This window comes from Leucoraja erinacea, chromosome 9 (genome assembly GCF_028641065.1).
Source record: "Leucoraja erinacea ecotype New England chromosome 9, Leri_hhj_1, whole genome shotgun sequence".
Lineage (NCBI taxonomy): Eukaryota > Metazoa > Chordata > Chondrichthyes > Rajiformes > Rajidae > Leucoraja > Leucoraja erinaceus.
The window spans coordinates 58,053,211-58,070,458 of record NC_073385.1 but is presented as its reverse complement, the minus strand read 5'-3'; the positions used below and the strand labels follow the sequence as shown (position 1 = coordinate 58,070,458).

At 41.0% G+C, this 17,248-nt stretch overlaps 1 protein-coding gene across 1 annotated transcript in view; it reads left to right on the top strand.

Annotated features, from left to right (window-relative positions):
* tmem62 (transmembrane protein 62) overlaps positions 1-17,248 on the top strand; it is a 59,380-nt gene that overhangs the window by 16,245 nt on the left and 25,887 nt on the right. The window contains exons 5-7 of the mRNA XM_055640890.1: positions 3,028-3,169; positions 6,831-6,955; positions 15,451-15,573. Of these exons, the coding sequence (XP_055496865.1) occupies positions 3,028-3,169; positions 6,831-6,955; positions 15,451-15,573 (390 nt within the window). The remainder of the gene's footprint in view (positions 1-3,027; positions 3,170-6,830; positions 6,956-15,450; positions 15,574-17,248) is intronic.

Below are 17,248 nucleotides of genomic sequence, written 5' to 3'. Positions count from 1 at the left end.
GGGCAAATTTATTTTTTAAAAGAGCCCTTTAGTTTTAATATATACTCGCATGAAACATTGTGTCTACATCCACCCTGTCAAGACCCTTAAGGATCTTATTCTTCCTCAACCCCAGCAGATGCAAGCCCAGCCAGTCCAACCATTTCCCGTAAACTGCCCAATCCGTATACCAAGCTAATACATTTTCTCTGAAATGCTTCTTGTGCATTAATGTACTTCTTTAAAAGTGGAGACCAATACTGTACACAGTAATCTAAATGTAATATCACTAATGCCATACATAACTGAAGCATAATCTCTATAATTTTTATTATTTAGTCCTTTAGCAATAAATGATATTTTGTTACTTGCTGTACCTGAATATCATCCTTCTATGAACCATGCATTTTAGCACCCAGATCTTTCTAAATCTGTAAATTACATAAAGTTTATTTCCCTACCCAAAACAAATTTCAAAATTTCCCATATATTCCAGATCCATGTCTAACCATTTAGCTACATCCCTTTACAGCCTATTTTTGTATTTTATCACAATTTACATTGCTGTCTTCATGTAATCTGTAAATGCCCTCGTCCATATAATTGATATAAATTGTAAAAGGTTGAGGCCCCACCACTGATCCCAGTGGCATAGCACTCATTACATCTTGCCACTCAGAAAAAGCCACAGGAATGCAGCAGTACTGTGATGAGTCCATGCCAACCATCCACCACCCATTTACATTAATCCAATTTTATTCTTCCCAAGTTCCATCAATTGCCTCCAGTTTTTATTTTACCACTCACCGCACATTTTGGGACAATATACAGCTGCTAATAAATTTACTAACCTGCACATCTTTGATATATGGGAGGAGACTGGAGCACCTGGAGGAAATGTTCTCCCTGTGATTGTGTAGAAACTCCACATAGGTGAGGTTTATGAGAGATCAAAATGGTGGCTTGAATACAGAGATAAAGGTGCATAAATAACCTTTTGTTCATCTTAAACAGACAATAATAAGGTGGAAGAATGTGAGAAATTGGAAATTATAAACTGAGAAAGTACGTATCTTTAAGAGTGGATTAGTCAGCAGGCTTGGATAATCAATCCAAAAAAACTACAGATGTTGGAAATATTAAATGCAAACAGAAAATACTGGAAATGCTCAGCAGGTCAGGCAGTATTGATGGAAAGAGAAAAATAGTATTTTAGGTGGAAGACCTGTTTTCCGCAGCTCTTATAAAAAAAATTTAAAAAAACAAAAAAAAAACATGAGAGAAAAGAACGAAGGCTCTGAATATCATTTCCCATTACTGTTTGGCTACAAATGTGAAGCTGGAAGATTGGGAAACTTTGCATGCGGCTGCACTTTCCACTTTATGTGCAGTAAATCTTTAAAATTCAGTGATTTGTTTTCAGTAAACCTTTTCTACACCTTCACCAAGGAACCTCTATAACACAGATTCTAGATTACTTCCAAGTGTATTTATCAGGGTTTTATGCAAATTTATCTTTTTCTTTGCTTTTCATTTCTATCCTTCTCAAAATAAATTATGCACTTGGTTTACTTTATTTAAATTATTGTATTTGTGAATCTCTACTCTCTGACACTTTCATTTAAGTACATTTTCCAAGGAGTATGTGGCCTTTTTATTCCTTCTGCAAAAATATGGCACCTAGCATTTAAGGGTTGGAAGATCATTATCACTCATATGCTCATTCTGTGTGTTTATTGGTGTCTTCCAGTATATTTTGTCACAGTCCTTCTCTGCACACCTGGACTTGCACGTATTTTCCCCTTCCCCTTCTCTTCCACCTACATTCCTTTCTCAAGCTTCACAATTCAGAATCCTTTTGTATCATACCTTCTGTCTTTTCAACTCTGGCCTTTACCAACCACATGCCTCTTAAAACAATCCTCCATCTGTAACTACCTATTACCTGCCAGCCTTTGTCTTGCCCCTCCTCTCTTCCAATTTTCCTTTCTTCCAGCTTTCTTCTCCCCTCCCCCCACAATCAGCCTGAAGAAGGGCCCTGACCCAAAATGTCACATATCCATGTTCTCCAGACATATTGCATGACCCTATGCGTTTCTCCAGCATTTTGTGTCATTTTTCCACATCAGTTTGATACCTATCGTTTCCCATATTGCAGTCGGCTTGTTAGCCATTTTGCCACTTATCCCCTGACATCATATGATTTTGTGGTACTTTGAAATCTAGAGATATTTTGGTCATTAAACTTTTTGTTAGACATTTTTATACTTACGGTTATATTAATATCCACTAGATTTTTGAGTAAAGATTTCATTAACTGTTGCCCACTGAATGTTACGTAGTTCCCTGTACTAATTCTATCTCTCGTTGAATGTAAGAATCATAGATAATAAGAAACTTGTAGGGTGCGATTTTTCATGTAATTCATAATTATGCAGGCACATTTAATGTAATTCATGACTCGGCTTTCGGTACATTGACCATCATCAGTCAGGGTATTGCGTAAAGAAGTGGGATGTTATGTTACAATTGTACAAGATGTTGGTGAGGCCGCATTTGGAATATTGTGTTCAATTTGGGTACTGGAAAGAGTGCAGAGAAGATTTACAAAGATGTTGCCAGGGCTTGAGAGGCTGAGCTGTAGGGAGAGGTTGGGTAGGCTTAGACTTTATTCCTTGGAGGAATCAAGTACTAGTGGACATATGTTTAAAGTGAGAAAGAAAGGGTTTATAGGAACCGATTAAATGGTGGGTATATAATGAGCTCCTGGAGGAGGTAATTAAGGCAGGTACTATAATAACATTTAAAATGCCTTTTGACTGATACATGGATAGGAAAGGGTTAGAGAGATCATGGGCAGGTGGGACAAGTGTAGATGGGGCATCTTGGTTGGCATGGGCACGTTGGGCCGAAGGGCCTGTTTCCATGTTGTGACTGTATGACGCAGGCACATGATTTTGGATAATAATTAAAAAATCTCCCCAAGATTGACATTGAAATAAAAGACATATTGATCCTAACTAACACTTTATGCCGTTCTTTCTACAGGAAATACTCCGCTTTTAAAAGGGAAGGTTCCTTCCATTATGTACATCAGACTCGTTTTGGAAATTACTCCTTCATCAGCGTTGATGCCACCCCAAGTCCCGGTCCTAAAAGACCATTCAATTTCTTTGGGTTCTTGAATCAGGTGAGTACCGTATGAAGATATATGTGGGTGAAATTAGGTAAGGACAACAGAGACAGCTCAATGTTGCACAAAAGATGCCTACAGTGCCCTCCATAATGTTTGTAAATGAAAGTAGTCATGTTTAGTATTTTGTTGCATATCCCTTGCATGCAATGACTGCTTGAAGTATGCGATTCATGGACATCACCAGTTGTTGGGTGTCTTCTCTGGTGATGCTCTGCCAGGCCTGTATTACAGCCATCTTTAGCTTATGCTTGTTTTGGGGGCTAGTTCTCTTCAGTTTTCTCTTCAACATATAAAAGACATGCTCAATTGGGGTCAGATCAGATGATTGACATCGCCACTCAAGAATTGACCATTTTTTAAACTTTGAAAACCTCCTTTGTTGCTTTCGCAGTATGTTTGGGATCATTGTCTTGCTATAGAATGAACCGCCGTCCAATGAGTTTTGAGGCATTTATTTGAACTTTAGCAGATAGGATGTGTCTATCCACTTCAGAATTCATTATGCTACTACCATCAGCAGTTGTATCATCAATGAAGATAAGTGAGCCAGTACCTTCAGCAGCCATATATGCCCAGGCCATAACACCCCCACCACCGTGTTCACAGATGAGGTGGTATGCTTTGGATCTTGGGCAGTTCCTTCTCCTCCATACTTTGATCCAGCCATCACTCTGATATGTTAATCTTCATCTCATCTGTCCACAAGACCTTTTTTCAGAACTGTGGTTGCTCTTTTAAGTACTTCTTAAGTACCAGTGGTTTGCAACTTGCAGTGTAGCTTCTGTATTTCTGTTCATGAAGTCTTCTGCAGACAGTGGTCATTGACAAATCTACACCTGAAGAGTGTTTCTGATCAGACAGACAGGAGTTTGGGTATTTTTCTTTATTATAGAGAGAATTCTTCTGTCACAAGCTGTGGAGGTATTCCTTGGCCTGCCTGTCCTTTTGTGAATAGTAAGCTCACCAGTGCTCTCTTTCTTCTTAATGATGTTCCAAACAGTTGATTTTGGTAAGCCTAAGGTTTGGCTGATGTCTCTAATAGTTTTATTCTTGTTTCTCAGTCTCATAATGTCTTCATTGACTTTCATTGGCACAACTTTGCTGCTCATATTGATAAACAGCAATAAAAGTTTCCAAAGGTGATGGAAAGACTGGAGGAAAGACTAGGTGGTGACAGCTCTCTTCTACCTGCATTAAGGAGGCATTTAAACACACCTGTGCAATTACAAACACCTGTGAAGCCATGCGTCCCAAACATTATGGTGCCCTGAAATGGGGGACTATGTATAAACACAGCTGTAATTTCTACATGGTGAAACCAAATTGTATAAAAATGGCCTTTAATAAAATCTGACAATGTGCACTTTAACCGCATGTGATTTTTTACATTACAAATCTCAAATTGTGGCGTACAGAGGCAAATAAATAAATGATGGACCTTTGTCCCAAACGTTATGGAGGGCACTGTAATTGAAAATTCTGTCAAAATGTCAGGACTCTAATTTCCTGAAGGGTGCATAGACACCCAGACAAGTGCTCAATTATGTTATGCTGAGTGTTAAACCAATTTTCAACTGCACAGATCTTAGGTGGAATTTGAAGGACCTCTGGGATGTAACGTGAGTTTTAAGAGAACAGTAGAGGTCTATGAACTGAACTACATCAACCAGTGTTCATAAACAACTCTGGCTCAATTTCCTTTCTCTCAAATTATTAGCTTTTGTGACAATCCAACTGGTCCTTGATCAGCTCTCGAGTTACCTCGATTCTTTTCCCTAGATTTTTAAACTTGATTTCAAATTCGATATGTACTATCATTAAAAACTGCGTTTTACCTTTTCTTTGCCACCTTGTCAGGCAGCAGTAACGGATCTAATGCACCATGGTTAAGGATTCTGCCATGCCCAGGAACAGAGTTGGAAACTAATCTGCCCCTTCAGCTGGACTTAAGAATTATGCGATTATAGCTTTATCCGATCATTGTCCCTTTCATATTTATTGACATTGAATGATGCATTTCAAAGATCCCCAACATATTTGTCCTCTAAAACCTTTTGTATATCCTATACTCTATTGAGCCCTACCCAGGTACTTTCCCTGTTTCATGTGGCCGGCATCGCAGAGGTGTTGATTATTTCTGTTGTATATTTCCAACAATTGCCATTTATTTTCCTGCAATAAATGGCAATTGAGATCAAAGATTATATCATTAAGTGCCAGTTCCACTGCAGTGCTATTCAGAGGTGTTGTCTTTCTTCAGAAACATAATATCAAAGCCCCTTCATTCCTCTCAGCCAGCTATGTAAGCTTGAAAAGCATGAGGCTTACAAGAGCAAAGGGTTTATTTACGATGTTGGAACCAACATTTATTCTTTGGGCACTGTAAACACACTATCATCCTGCTGTTTGTTGAAATTTGCTGTATATATGTCAGCCACTACATATGTACCTATACATAGGTACACAAAAAAGCTGGAGAAACTCAGCGGGTGCAGCAGCATCTATGGAGCGAAGGAAATAGGTAACGTTTCGGGCTGAAACCCTTCTTCAGACTGATCGGGGGTGGTGGGGGCGGGGACAAGAAAGGAAAAAGGAGGAGGAGCCCGAAGGCTGGGGGATGGGAGGAGACAGCAGGGGGACTGAGGAAGGGGAGGAGATAGCAAGGACTAACAAAATTGGGAGAAACGATCGCCCAACCTCCGCTTGGTCTCACCGATATAGATCTGTTGACATCTAGAGCAGCGGATGCAATAGATGTAGATGCAATAGGTACCTCATCTAACACCTCCGCTCGGTCCGCAATAACCAAGCTGACCTCCCGGTGGCTCAGCTCTTCAACTCCCCCTACCACTCCGACCTCTCTGTCCTGGGTCCATGTCCATGTCCACAGCGAGCAGTACCGGAAATTGGAGGAACAGCACCTCATATTCCGCTTGGGGAGCCTGCATCCTGGGGGCATGAACATCGAATTCTCCCAATTTTGTTAGTCCTTGCTATCTCCTCCCCTTCCTCAGTCCCCCTGCTGTCTCCTCCCATCCCCCAGCCTTCAGGCTCCTCCTCCTTTTTCCTTTTTTGTCCCCCCCCCCACCACCCCCGATCAGTCTGAAGAAGGGTTTCGCCCCGAAACGTTGCCTATTTCCTTCGCTCCATAGATGTTGCTGCACCCGCTGAGTTTCTCCAGCTTTTTTGTGTACCTTCGATTTTCCAGCATCTGCAGTTCCTTCTTAAACACTACATATGTCTATTTCATCAGTGACTATGCGACTGCAATAATACACCAGATGCCGAATGATTTGGCCATCCCGCTATTGTCAAATATAAATGAAGGCACCAACTTACAAACCAAATGCCAAAGCTTTTTTCATTCTGACCTGGCAAACAGCTAACAATGGCCTGTTTCCTTTATCACTGTTTCTATTTTTCCTCATTTGTTCTATATCCCTCTACATCATCGTCTATGACTCTCGTTTTCATTTCCCGTGACTTTTAGTCTGAAGAAGGGTCACGACCCGAAACATCGCCCATTCCTTCTCTCCAGAGATGCTGCCTGTCTCATTGAGTTACTGCAGCATTTTGTGTTTATCTTCAGTTTAAACCAGCATCTGCAGTTCCTTCTTACATATAACATTAGTACTGTATGTCCTTCACTTCACAGACCAAGATGGATGAATTATTAAAGCTGGCATCTGAAACTGTCTACAGTAATCAAACCATTTGGTTAAGCCATTATACCACTTCCACCATTATCTCTGCCTCACCTGGAATACGGCACATCATGGGGTAAGGTCTTTTAAAATTTGTATTTGGTATCGGAATAGTGAGGTGAATTGGTCTTGAGTCGGTTTAACCATTCAATAGATTTGATGTGCACTCACCTGTATTCCATAACCCTCAATACCTAAGCCTACTAAAAATCGGTCATACATAATATATATTATCTGGAGTTCTATCAACCTGGGATTTTTTTAAAGAATTGATCTCCATGATGTCACCTGGGTGACTTTGCTTCAATTTGAATCTGATGCCTCCTTCCTCTGAATTTACCCATTACCCAAAGGTTTCTCACCATCCACACCCAGCTTTTTAATTACCCTCTCAGTTACATTACCACCTAATCTTTGTAATCTCGGGAACACAAGTTAGCTTGTCTTTACAGTGCACTCAGAAAGTATTCAGACCCCTCCACTTTTTCCACATTTTGTTATGTTACAGCCTTATTTTAAAATGGATTAAATTATTATTTTTTATCATCAATCTACACGCAATACCCCAGAATGAAGAAGCTTAAACAGGTGTTTAGAAATTTTTGCAAAGTAATTAAAAATAAATAACTGAAATATCTCATTTACATAAGTATTCAGATCCTTTGCTATGACACTCAAAATTGATTATCCTTGAGATGTTTCTACAACTTGATTGAAGTTCACCAGTGGTAAATTAAATTGATTGGACATGATTTGGAAAGGCACACACCTGTCTATATAAGGTCCCACTGTTGACAGTGCATGTCAGAGCAAAAACTAAGCCATGAAGATGAAGGAATTGTTTGTAGACCTCTGAGACAGGATTGTGTCGAGACTCAGATCTGGGGATGGGTATAAAACAATTTCTGCAGCATTGCAGGTTCCGAAGAGCACAGTGGCCTCCGTCATTCTTAAATGGAAGAACTTTGGAACAACCAGGACTCTTCATAGAACTGGCCACCCGGCCAAACAGAGCAATCGGGGGAGAAAGGCCTTGGTCAGGGAGGTGACCAAGAACCCGATGATCACTCTGAGCCCCAGAGTTCATCTGTGGAGTTGGGAGAACCTTCCAGAAGGACAACTATATCTGCAGCATTCTACCAATTAGACCTTGATGGTAGAGTGGCCAGACGGAAGCCACTCCTCTGTAAAAGGCACATGACAGCCCGCTTGGAGTTTGCCAAAAGGCACCTAAAGGATTCTCAGACCATGAGAAACAAGATTAAAATAAGGCTGTCTTGCAACAAAATGTGGAAAAGGTAAAGGGGTCTGAATACACTGTACTTTTTAAGTTATCGTTAATTCTGGAAACTAGATTAAAAGAGTCAGCCAGGAACACAACGGGCATGTCGGCATTTTCAGAGAGAAAAGCTTGATTTGCATTTTGACTGGATGTAAGATTTTGAGAGTCATCAATCAAAGGGCTTAAAGTGCTGACGTATTTAGTTTGCTTTTCTAGTGCTTTCTATTTACTGCATAAATAAATTAAGCTCATAACAGAAGAATAATTCTGACAACAGGCTGTCAAACAGTAAATTAATCCACTCAATATATCCGTGGCAATGTGACGGTATCACTTCCTTTTCCATACCAGAAGCCACACCTATCCATCCTATCCCATGCCCAACATACCAAGCAGATGTTCTGAATCCTACTAGTTGTTACTTTGGGTGTTTCTTTATCTGGCTGTCTTTTTGACGATGTCGGGCAGAAGTTGCTTGTGTGGCTCATGTAGTTGTAATAATAATCAGTGGTTTCTTAGACAAAAACCGCAAAAGAAGGATGAAACAGAATCAAATGATATCAAAGGATTTAAATGTTTAGCAGAATTAAAGACTCGCCAAGCATTGGCCAAAAATTTATATCTTATAAATTTTGAGTACAGTCAGAAATAATTATTTTAATTCAATAAAACAATGCAGAAAGTCACAATAAAGTGAGGAAATGCACTAAATAATTTGGACACACCAATGTTAAAGTTATCACGGGGAAATGTGTATTTCCTTGAGGTTTTGTGGCATATTTCTAATTCCTGCACTACCTTTGAAATGCAGCCGGTTAGGGTTGAACGGGGAGGTGTCATTTTAAGTTGTCAATGCAGTATTTGAACGCCTGTTGGGACGCTGGAAGGAGTTCTGAAGAATGATGACGCTGACAAATTTGTGTCATACAGGCAAAGCAGTACTATCTCTCTGTGATGTGAATGCCAAATTAACAACTGCAGCTGCCCAAGTTGCAGTAGATAATAATAATGATTAAATTAATAAGATTAATAGAAATAAGGTATTTCTTCTGGTGGTTGAATTCAATCCAGATGATATAGTTTGTGAATTTCCGCTTCAGCCAAACTAAGCATTGGACCTGTAGAGATACCGAAGGACATGCTATTTTATCAATATTAAGTTAGTGTCCAAGTATCCTCCCAATTGTAGAAATCGGGAACATAGAAACATAGAAATTAGGTGCAGGAGTAGGCCATTCGGCCCTTCGAGCCTGCACCCCCATTCAATATGATCATGGCTGATCATCCAACTCAGTATCCCGTACCTGCCTTCTCTCCATACCCTTTGATCCCCTTAGCCACAAGGGCCACATCTAACCCTCTTAAATATAGCCAATGAACTGGACTCGACTACCCTCTGTGGCAGAGAGTTCCAGAGATTCACCACTCTCTGTGTGAAAAAAGTTCTTCTCATCTCAGTTTTAAAGGATTTCCCCCTTATCCTTCAGCTGTGACCCCTTGTCCTGGACTTCCCCAACATTGGGAGCAATCTTCCTGCATCTAGCCTGTCCAACCCCTTAAGAATTTTGTAAGTTTCTATAAGATCCCCTCTCAATCTCCTAAATTCTAGAGAGTATAAACCAAGTCTATCCAGTCTTTTTTCTTCATATGACAGTCCTGACATCCCAGGAATCAGTCTGGTGAACCTTCTCTGCACTCCCTCTATGGCAATAATGTCCTTCCTCAGATTTGGAGACTGAGAGATTTGAACTACAGATGCTGGCTTACACAAATTGCTGGAGTAACTCAGTGGGTCAGGCAGCATCTCTGGAGAATATGGATAGGCAATGTTTCAGGTCTGGACCCTTCTTCAGATTGAAAAAGGGTCCTAACCTGAAACGTCACCTATCCATGTTCTCCAGAGATGCTGCCTGACCCACCAGATACTCCAAAAGTTTTATCCTCCTAATTGCATTGGAATGCACCAAACTTAAGCTAGATATAAACCATTCCAAAGCACATGGTGTGATTAAGATGTATAAACTGCAACTTTTATCAGGCTACAAATTTAAAATACTCTCCTGTTAGTCACCGATGGGATCGCGACGCCCCTTCCTGCACCATCGCCGCTCTGATTGGCCGCGTCTGCTGTCAGTCACCGGCACCCGCCCGCCTCTGCCGGCGCCCATCCGTCTTCCTCTGCCGATAACGAATTATAGCAATTAAGCTACAGATACACTGCAAATAAAAAGTGCACCGTCTGCAATGAGTAGGTTGGAAGATCGGAACTAATCACTAATTTAAGGGGGGAACCATTCAGTAGTCAAATAACAGCAGTGAAGAAACTATTTTTAAATATGGTGTTTTTTGTCAAGCTTTATATTTACTATCCAACTGTAGAGGGGAGAAGAGGGAACAACCAATATGAAAATGGCCCATGGTTATATTTGCTGCTTTCCCAAGGCAGTGTGAGGTGTACATGGTGTCAATGGGGAGGTGATAGTGGGGGTGGGGGGGGGAGGATAGAGGCTGGTTATGTGTGATGGGCTACATACACAGCTCTGACATTTCTTGAGGTCTTAAGCAGATCTGTTACCAAACTAGGTTATGCATCCTGATAGGATGCTTTCCACAGTGCATTTGTAGAAGTTGGTAAGAGTTGTTGGCGACATGTTCAACTTCTTTGCTCTTCTGAGAAAGTCAAGGCATTGGTGGGTTTTCTTGCCGTAGCTTCAATGTGGTTGGTCCAGGACAAATTGTTGGTGATATTGTTCTTGACAGTGGAGGAAACTGGAGCACCTCGAAGAAACTCATGGGGTTATGGAATCTTCCCACAGACAGCTCCCAAGATCAAGCCTGGGTCCCTGGAGCTATGAGGCTATAGCACCACTGTACCACCTGCTGTGGCACCATTCTACCCACGCACAGCTTCTGAGGGTTTGCAAGTGTTTAACATTTTGCTCTTATTGCTTGTAATGACATAACTACATTAAATACGGAATGTGAGAAAGTATTCATATCAAGACTTGTACTTTCAGTTTCAATGCTCCTCTAAGGTATTCAAATGCAGTATCGACAGTTTAAAAAAATAACCTTCATTGTTCTACCATGACAAGTCACATTCCACAAATTTATTTTGCAAGCCAAATGATGCAGGAATGAGAAGCACGTAAAAAGAATTAAAACTGATCAGAGGGCCAACTTTTTTCATGCACAGGTTGGTGCAAACATGTACCGAGCTGCCAGTGGAAGCTGGTACAACGATGGCATTTAATAGACAATGGGGTACAAGGATAGGAAGGATTTGGAGGGATAAGTGCCAGGTGTAGGCATGTATGTCGGACTAGCTTGGGTTGGCAACTTGTTTGGCACGGACAAGTGGGCTGAAGCCTGTTTCTATGCAGTGTAGCTCCATCACCTAAAACCAAGATCAACCCCCCTGGTGTCCTCGCCACTTTTCCTTTAATTTGCCTGTGATTAGATTCAGTTCTTTAACTGGTAAATCACACGAATCTTTGAAGGAAGTGATTGGAAGCTGGTCATTGTGTTGTCAAATTGTAGAGATTCTAGAAAGGTATTTGAAGAAGGAGAGAGGTGAATATTTGTTAACCTATTACTGTTCATTGAGGATGTGACGTAGTATAGATATGAAGGGATCTGTGGATGGATGTGGTGTATTTAAACTTTCAAAGGATTTTTCATAAGATTTCACACAGACTGGTGAACAAGTCTAAAACATGTGAAACTGGGAGTAAATGCACCAGCATGATTAGGAATTATTTAACAGACAGAAAGATTGACAGGATGTGACTGGTCTGGTAAAGTATTGATTGGAGTTTGGTTATTCACAATATATTTCAGCAGTTTGGTTGAGGAGATCAAATTTCACATTTCCAAGTTTTCTGATGATACAAAACCAGGTGAGATTGTAATAGAGGATTGAAGAAGGGATGTAGACAAAACTGATTGAGTGGGCAAGTATATGGCTCATTGAATATAATGTGAAAAAAATAAGTGCCCATTCACTTCAGTTCCTGGTTCTGAAAACAGTATTTTTTAAATGGTGAGAGATTGGGTAATTTTGATATTCAAAAGTATGTTTGATATCTTTGGACATACATCACTGAAGGCCAACATACAGGTGAAGAAAACGTTTAGGAAGGCAAACAGTATGTTGGTTTTTATTGTGAGGGCATTTAAATATAAAGATGTCTTCGAACATCATATCGTCTTCATAGGCACTCGGGAATTAATAGGATTGCTTCAACTCCAATTCTTTGCGTAGCGAGGTGGCTGAAGAGTCAATATGGGATTCACAGACACGGAGCAGGCAGTGCCTGGAGAGTGGGTGTATAGTTTGTGAGGCGGTACACCCAGGAAATGGACTTCATACCATCCTGAATGCTGCTGCTCTTTTTTGAGTGGTGATAGGGATTCCCATCAGTTTGTGGGGATGTTGCTTTTTTTTAAGGGAGACTTTGAGCATGTCCTTGATGGGCATTTTTTTAGGGAGACTTTGAGCATGTCCTCTGTCTAGCTAATATTTTTTTTCCTGTTAGAGCCCAGAATAGAGTTTCAAGAGTATTTGTTCATCCTGCGCACCAGATATGAACTGGAACAATGACATTCTTACTTGCTGCAGCTTTACAGGCACGTTAGATGCAACAACAAAAAAAATAAAGAAACATTCATGAATATATCAGTTATTTTAAGTAAATTAAATCATATAGAACAAAGGTACCAAGTACATAGACCAACCATAGTGCTGCAAGGTCCATGATGGTTCAATGCTGAGTTTGGGCTGTGCAGTGTGATTCAAGAACCTGATGTTGATTGGAAGAAGCTATTCTTGAATCTGGAAGTAACGGTTCTCGGGCACCTGTGCCTTCTTTGCAATGGTAGCAGCAAGAAGTAGTCTAGCCTGCATGCTGTGGGTCTGATGATATCCACATCGCAGTTCTATTGCTCTTAAGTTTGCAATCAAATGCTCGCAGGCTACATACAGTGGCTTGCAAAAGTTTTCATACCCCTTGAACTTTTCCACATTTTGTCACGTTACAACCACAAACGTAAATGTATTTTATTGGGATTTTATGTGATAGACCAACACAAAGTGGGGCATAATTGTGAAGTGGAAGGAAAATGATACATGGTTTTCAAATTTTTTTACAAATAAAAAACTGAAAAGTGTGGCAAATGTATTCAGCCCGCTTTACTCTGATACCCCTAAATAAAATCCAATGCAACCAATTGCCTTCAGAAGTCACCTAATTAGTAAATAGAGTCCACTTGTGTGTAATCTAATCTCAGTATAAATACAGCTGTTTTGTGAAGGCCTCAGAGGTTTGTTAGAGAACATAGTGAACAAACAGCATGATGAAGCCCAAGGAACACAACAGACAGGTCAGGGATAAAGTTGTGGAGAAGTTTAAAGCAGGGTTAGGTTATAAAAAAAATCCCAAGCTTTGAACATCTCACGGAGCACTGTTCAATCCATCATCCGAAAATGGAAAGAGTATGGCACAACTGCAAACCTACCAAGACATGGCCGTCCACCTAAACTGACAGGCCGGGCAAGGAGAGCATTGATCAGAGAAGCAGTAAATGGGGCCCATGGTAACTCTGGAGGAGCTGCAGAGATCCACAGCTCAGGTGGGAGAATCTGTCCACAGGACAACTATTAGTGGTGCACTCCACAAATCGGGCCTTTATGGAAGTGGCAAGAAGAAAGCCATTGTTGAAAAAAAGCCATAAGAAGTCCCGTTTGCAGTTTGCCACAAGCCATGTGGGGGACACAGCAAACATGTGGAGGAAAGGTGCTCTGGTCAGATGAGACCAAAATTGAAGTTTTTGGCCTAAATGCAAAACGCTATGTGTGGCGGAAAACTAACACTGCACATCACCCTGAACACACCATCCCCACTGTGAAACATGGTGGTGGCAGCATCATGCTGTGGGGATGCTTTTCTTCAGCAGGGACAGGGAAGCTGGTCAGAGTTGATGGGAAGATGGATGGAGCCAAATACAGGGCAATCTTGGAAGAAAACCTGTTAGAGTCTGCAAAAGACTTGAGACTGGGGCGGAGGTTCACCTTCCAGCAGGACAACGACCCTAAACATACAGCCAGAGCTACAATGGAATGGTTTAGATCAAAGCATATTCATGTGTTAGAATGGCCCAGTCAAAGTCCAGACCTAAATCCAATTGAGAATCTCTGGCAAGACTTGAAAATTGCTGTTCACAGATGCTCTCCATCCAATCTGACTGAGCTTGAGCTATTTTGCAAAGAAGAATGGGCAAAAATTTCAGTCTCTGGATGTGCAAAGCTGGTAGAGACATACCCCAAAAGACTTGCAGCTGTAATTGCAGCAAAAGGTGATTCTACAAAGTATTGACTCAGGGGGGCTGAATACTTTTGCACGCCACACTTTTCAGTTTTTTATTTGTAAAAAAAATTGAAAACCATGTATCATTTTCCTTCCACTTCACAAATTTTGTGTTGGTCTATCACATAAAATCCCAATAAAATACATTTACGTTTGTGGTTGTAACCTGACAAAATGTGGAAAAGTTCAAGGGGTATGAAAACGTTTGCAAGCCACTGTACATTTCAGGCTTTGTTTACCTTAAATTCCATCAAGTTCTTCATTTCACAAACGTTTTATCTTTCCTGTATTCCAAACGAGAATCTTAATAACTCTCTGCGAATTCCTTCAAAGGTGGGACTTGGCTGCAATGGCTCATATGGTCTTTCGATCTGTATTATTCCAGAGATCAGTAACTTCTTTCTCTCCATTGTTTAAGAAAGAACTGCAGATGCTGGAAAAATCGAAGATAGACAAAAAGCTGGAGAAACTCAGCGGGTGAGGCAGCATCTATGGAGCAAAGGAATGGGTGACGTTTCGGGTCGAGACCCTTCAATCTGAAGAAGGGTCTCAACCTGAAACGTCACCCTCTCCTTTGTTTACGTTATGAAAGAGGTGTGCTGTGACAGCTCCATGGGAGCCTCTGTCCTTCTAGTCCCTTCTCTCTCCGCAATTAAGTTTGGCTGTGGCAATAAACCGGGCCGGCTTGCCGGGAGTATCCTAACCCACTACATGCCGGAGTGTGCCGGCCCGCTACTTGCGGGTTTACTTTAGACACGTATGTTATGAGGTTCTTGAGCAGCATGACTCCGTTTGATTTTCCTTTGAGGGCTGAATTGTCTTTTTTCCTACCAATAAACATAAACAATTAACGGGACTGTATTGGGGAAGAGAGAAACAAGTTATACCTGGGGATGTTAGACTATGTTTTCCTCTCTTTTACAGTTCTGCTGTTGCCTACCTTTGTGGACACCTGCATACATTAGGTGGCTTCATGCCTGTTCTGCACAGCAGGCATGAATACGGGACACTGGAACTGGAGCTGGCTGACTGGATGGAAAACAGGAGGTTAGAATCTCTAGAATAAATAATTTAAAACTGTTCTTGAGAAAAGCTTTAGGAAAGTTTTATCACTACAAAGCTTTGAACTTCGGCGTGGAAACAGGTCCTTTGGCACCCCGAGTCCATGCTGACCATCCATCATCACCTGTAGGAAAGAACTGCAGATGCTGGTTTAAATCGAAGGTAGACACATTCATCACCTGTAAATAGTTCTATGCCCTACACACAAGGGGCAATTTACATAAGCTAATTAACCTGCAAATGTGCTGGTTTTTGAAACGTGGGAGGAAACTGGATCACCCGGAAAAAACCCACGCGGTCACAGGAAGAACGTCCAAACTCCGCAGGGAGCACCTGTAGTCAGAATTGAACCCGGGTCTCTGGCGCTGTGAGGCAGCAGTTCTACCACTCTGCCACCTATACTTGATTAATTTTATGTTGTTGAGTTACATTTTGGCAATATATTAATGAACCATATTTAGAATACCAGATTGACCTTGGTGATTTTTAATTCAGAGATTATTTTATCAAATCTGTCACAGCTGAAAACAAATCAAGGGTTGGAGCCCATTACTCTTCATGTGCACTATTTCTTTCCAAGTTCGTATTTCACTCCGCTATCTCAGGCACCCATCACCCTCAGTATTTAAAAAAAATATATGCCCTGCATATCTTCTTTAAACTATGCCTCTCCCACCTTAAAGCTATGCCCTCTGGTCTTTGACTTTTCCACCCTGGTGAAAAAGGTACTGACTGTCTACCCTACCTATGTATCTCATAATTTTATATATTTCAATTGGGTATCCCCTCCCTCTGGAATTCCAGAGAAAACAATCCAAGTTTTCCAGCCGCTCCTAATATCCTTTAATGTATGCAGAATTCTCATAAACCTCTTCTGCACCCTCTCCATAGTTTCCACATCCTTCCAGTAATGGGACGACCTGAACAGTACGCAATACTCCAAACATAGCCGAACCAATGTCATAAAGAGCTGCCTCGTGACTTCCTGATTCTTACACTCGATGCCCGACCAATGACGCCTTTACCACTTTAACTTCTAGTGTTGCCATTTTCAGCGAGCTATGGATCTGATCAATAGCCAAGATCCCCCCATATCAATTCTCTTAAGTGTCTTGCCTTCAACGATATATCTTCCCCTTATATTTGACCTCCAAAGGTGTAACACCTCATATTTGTTCCAACTGTCATGTGCCCACCCATTTCTGTTGCTGAGCTATATCCTGCTGTATACTTTGACTATCTTTCTCACTGTCTGAACTTCACCAATTTTGGTGTTGTCTGCAAACGTATTAACTAACCCATCTACATTTACGTCCAAGTTATTTAGAAACATAGAAAATAGGTGCATTCGGCTCTTCGAGCCGGCACCACCATTCAATATGATCATGGCTGTTCATCCAAAATCAGTACCCCGTTCCTGCTTTTTCCCCATATCCCCTGATTCCGTTAGCCCTAAGAGCTAAATTTAACTCTCTCTTGAAAACATCCAGTGAATTTTCCTCCACTGCCTTCTGTGGCAGAGAATTTCATAGATTCACAACTCTCTGGGTGAAAAAGTTTTTCCTCATCTCAGTCCTAAATGGCTTGCCCCTTATTCTTAAACTGTGACCCCTAGTTCTGAATTCCATAACATGGGGGAAATATTGATTATATTATATGA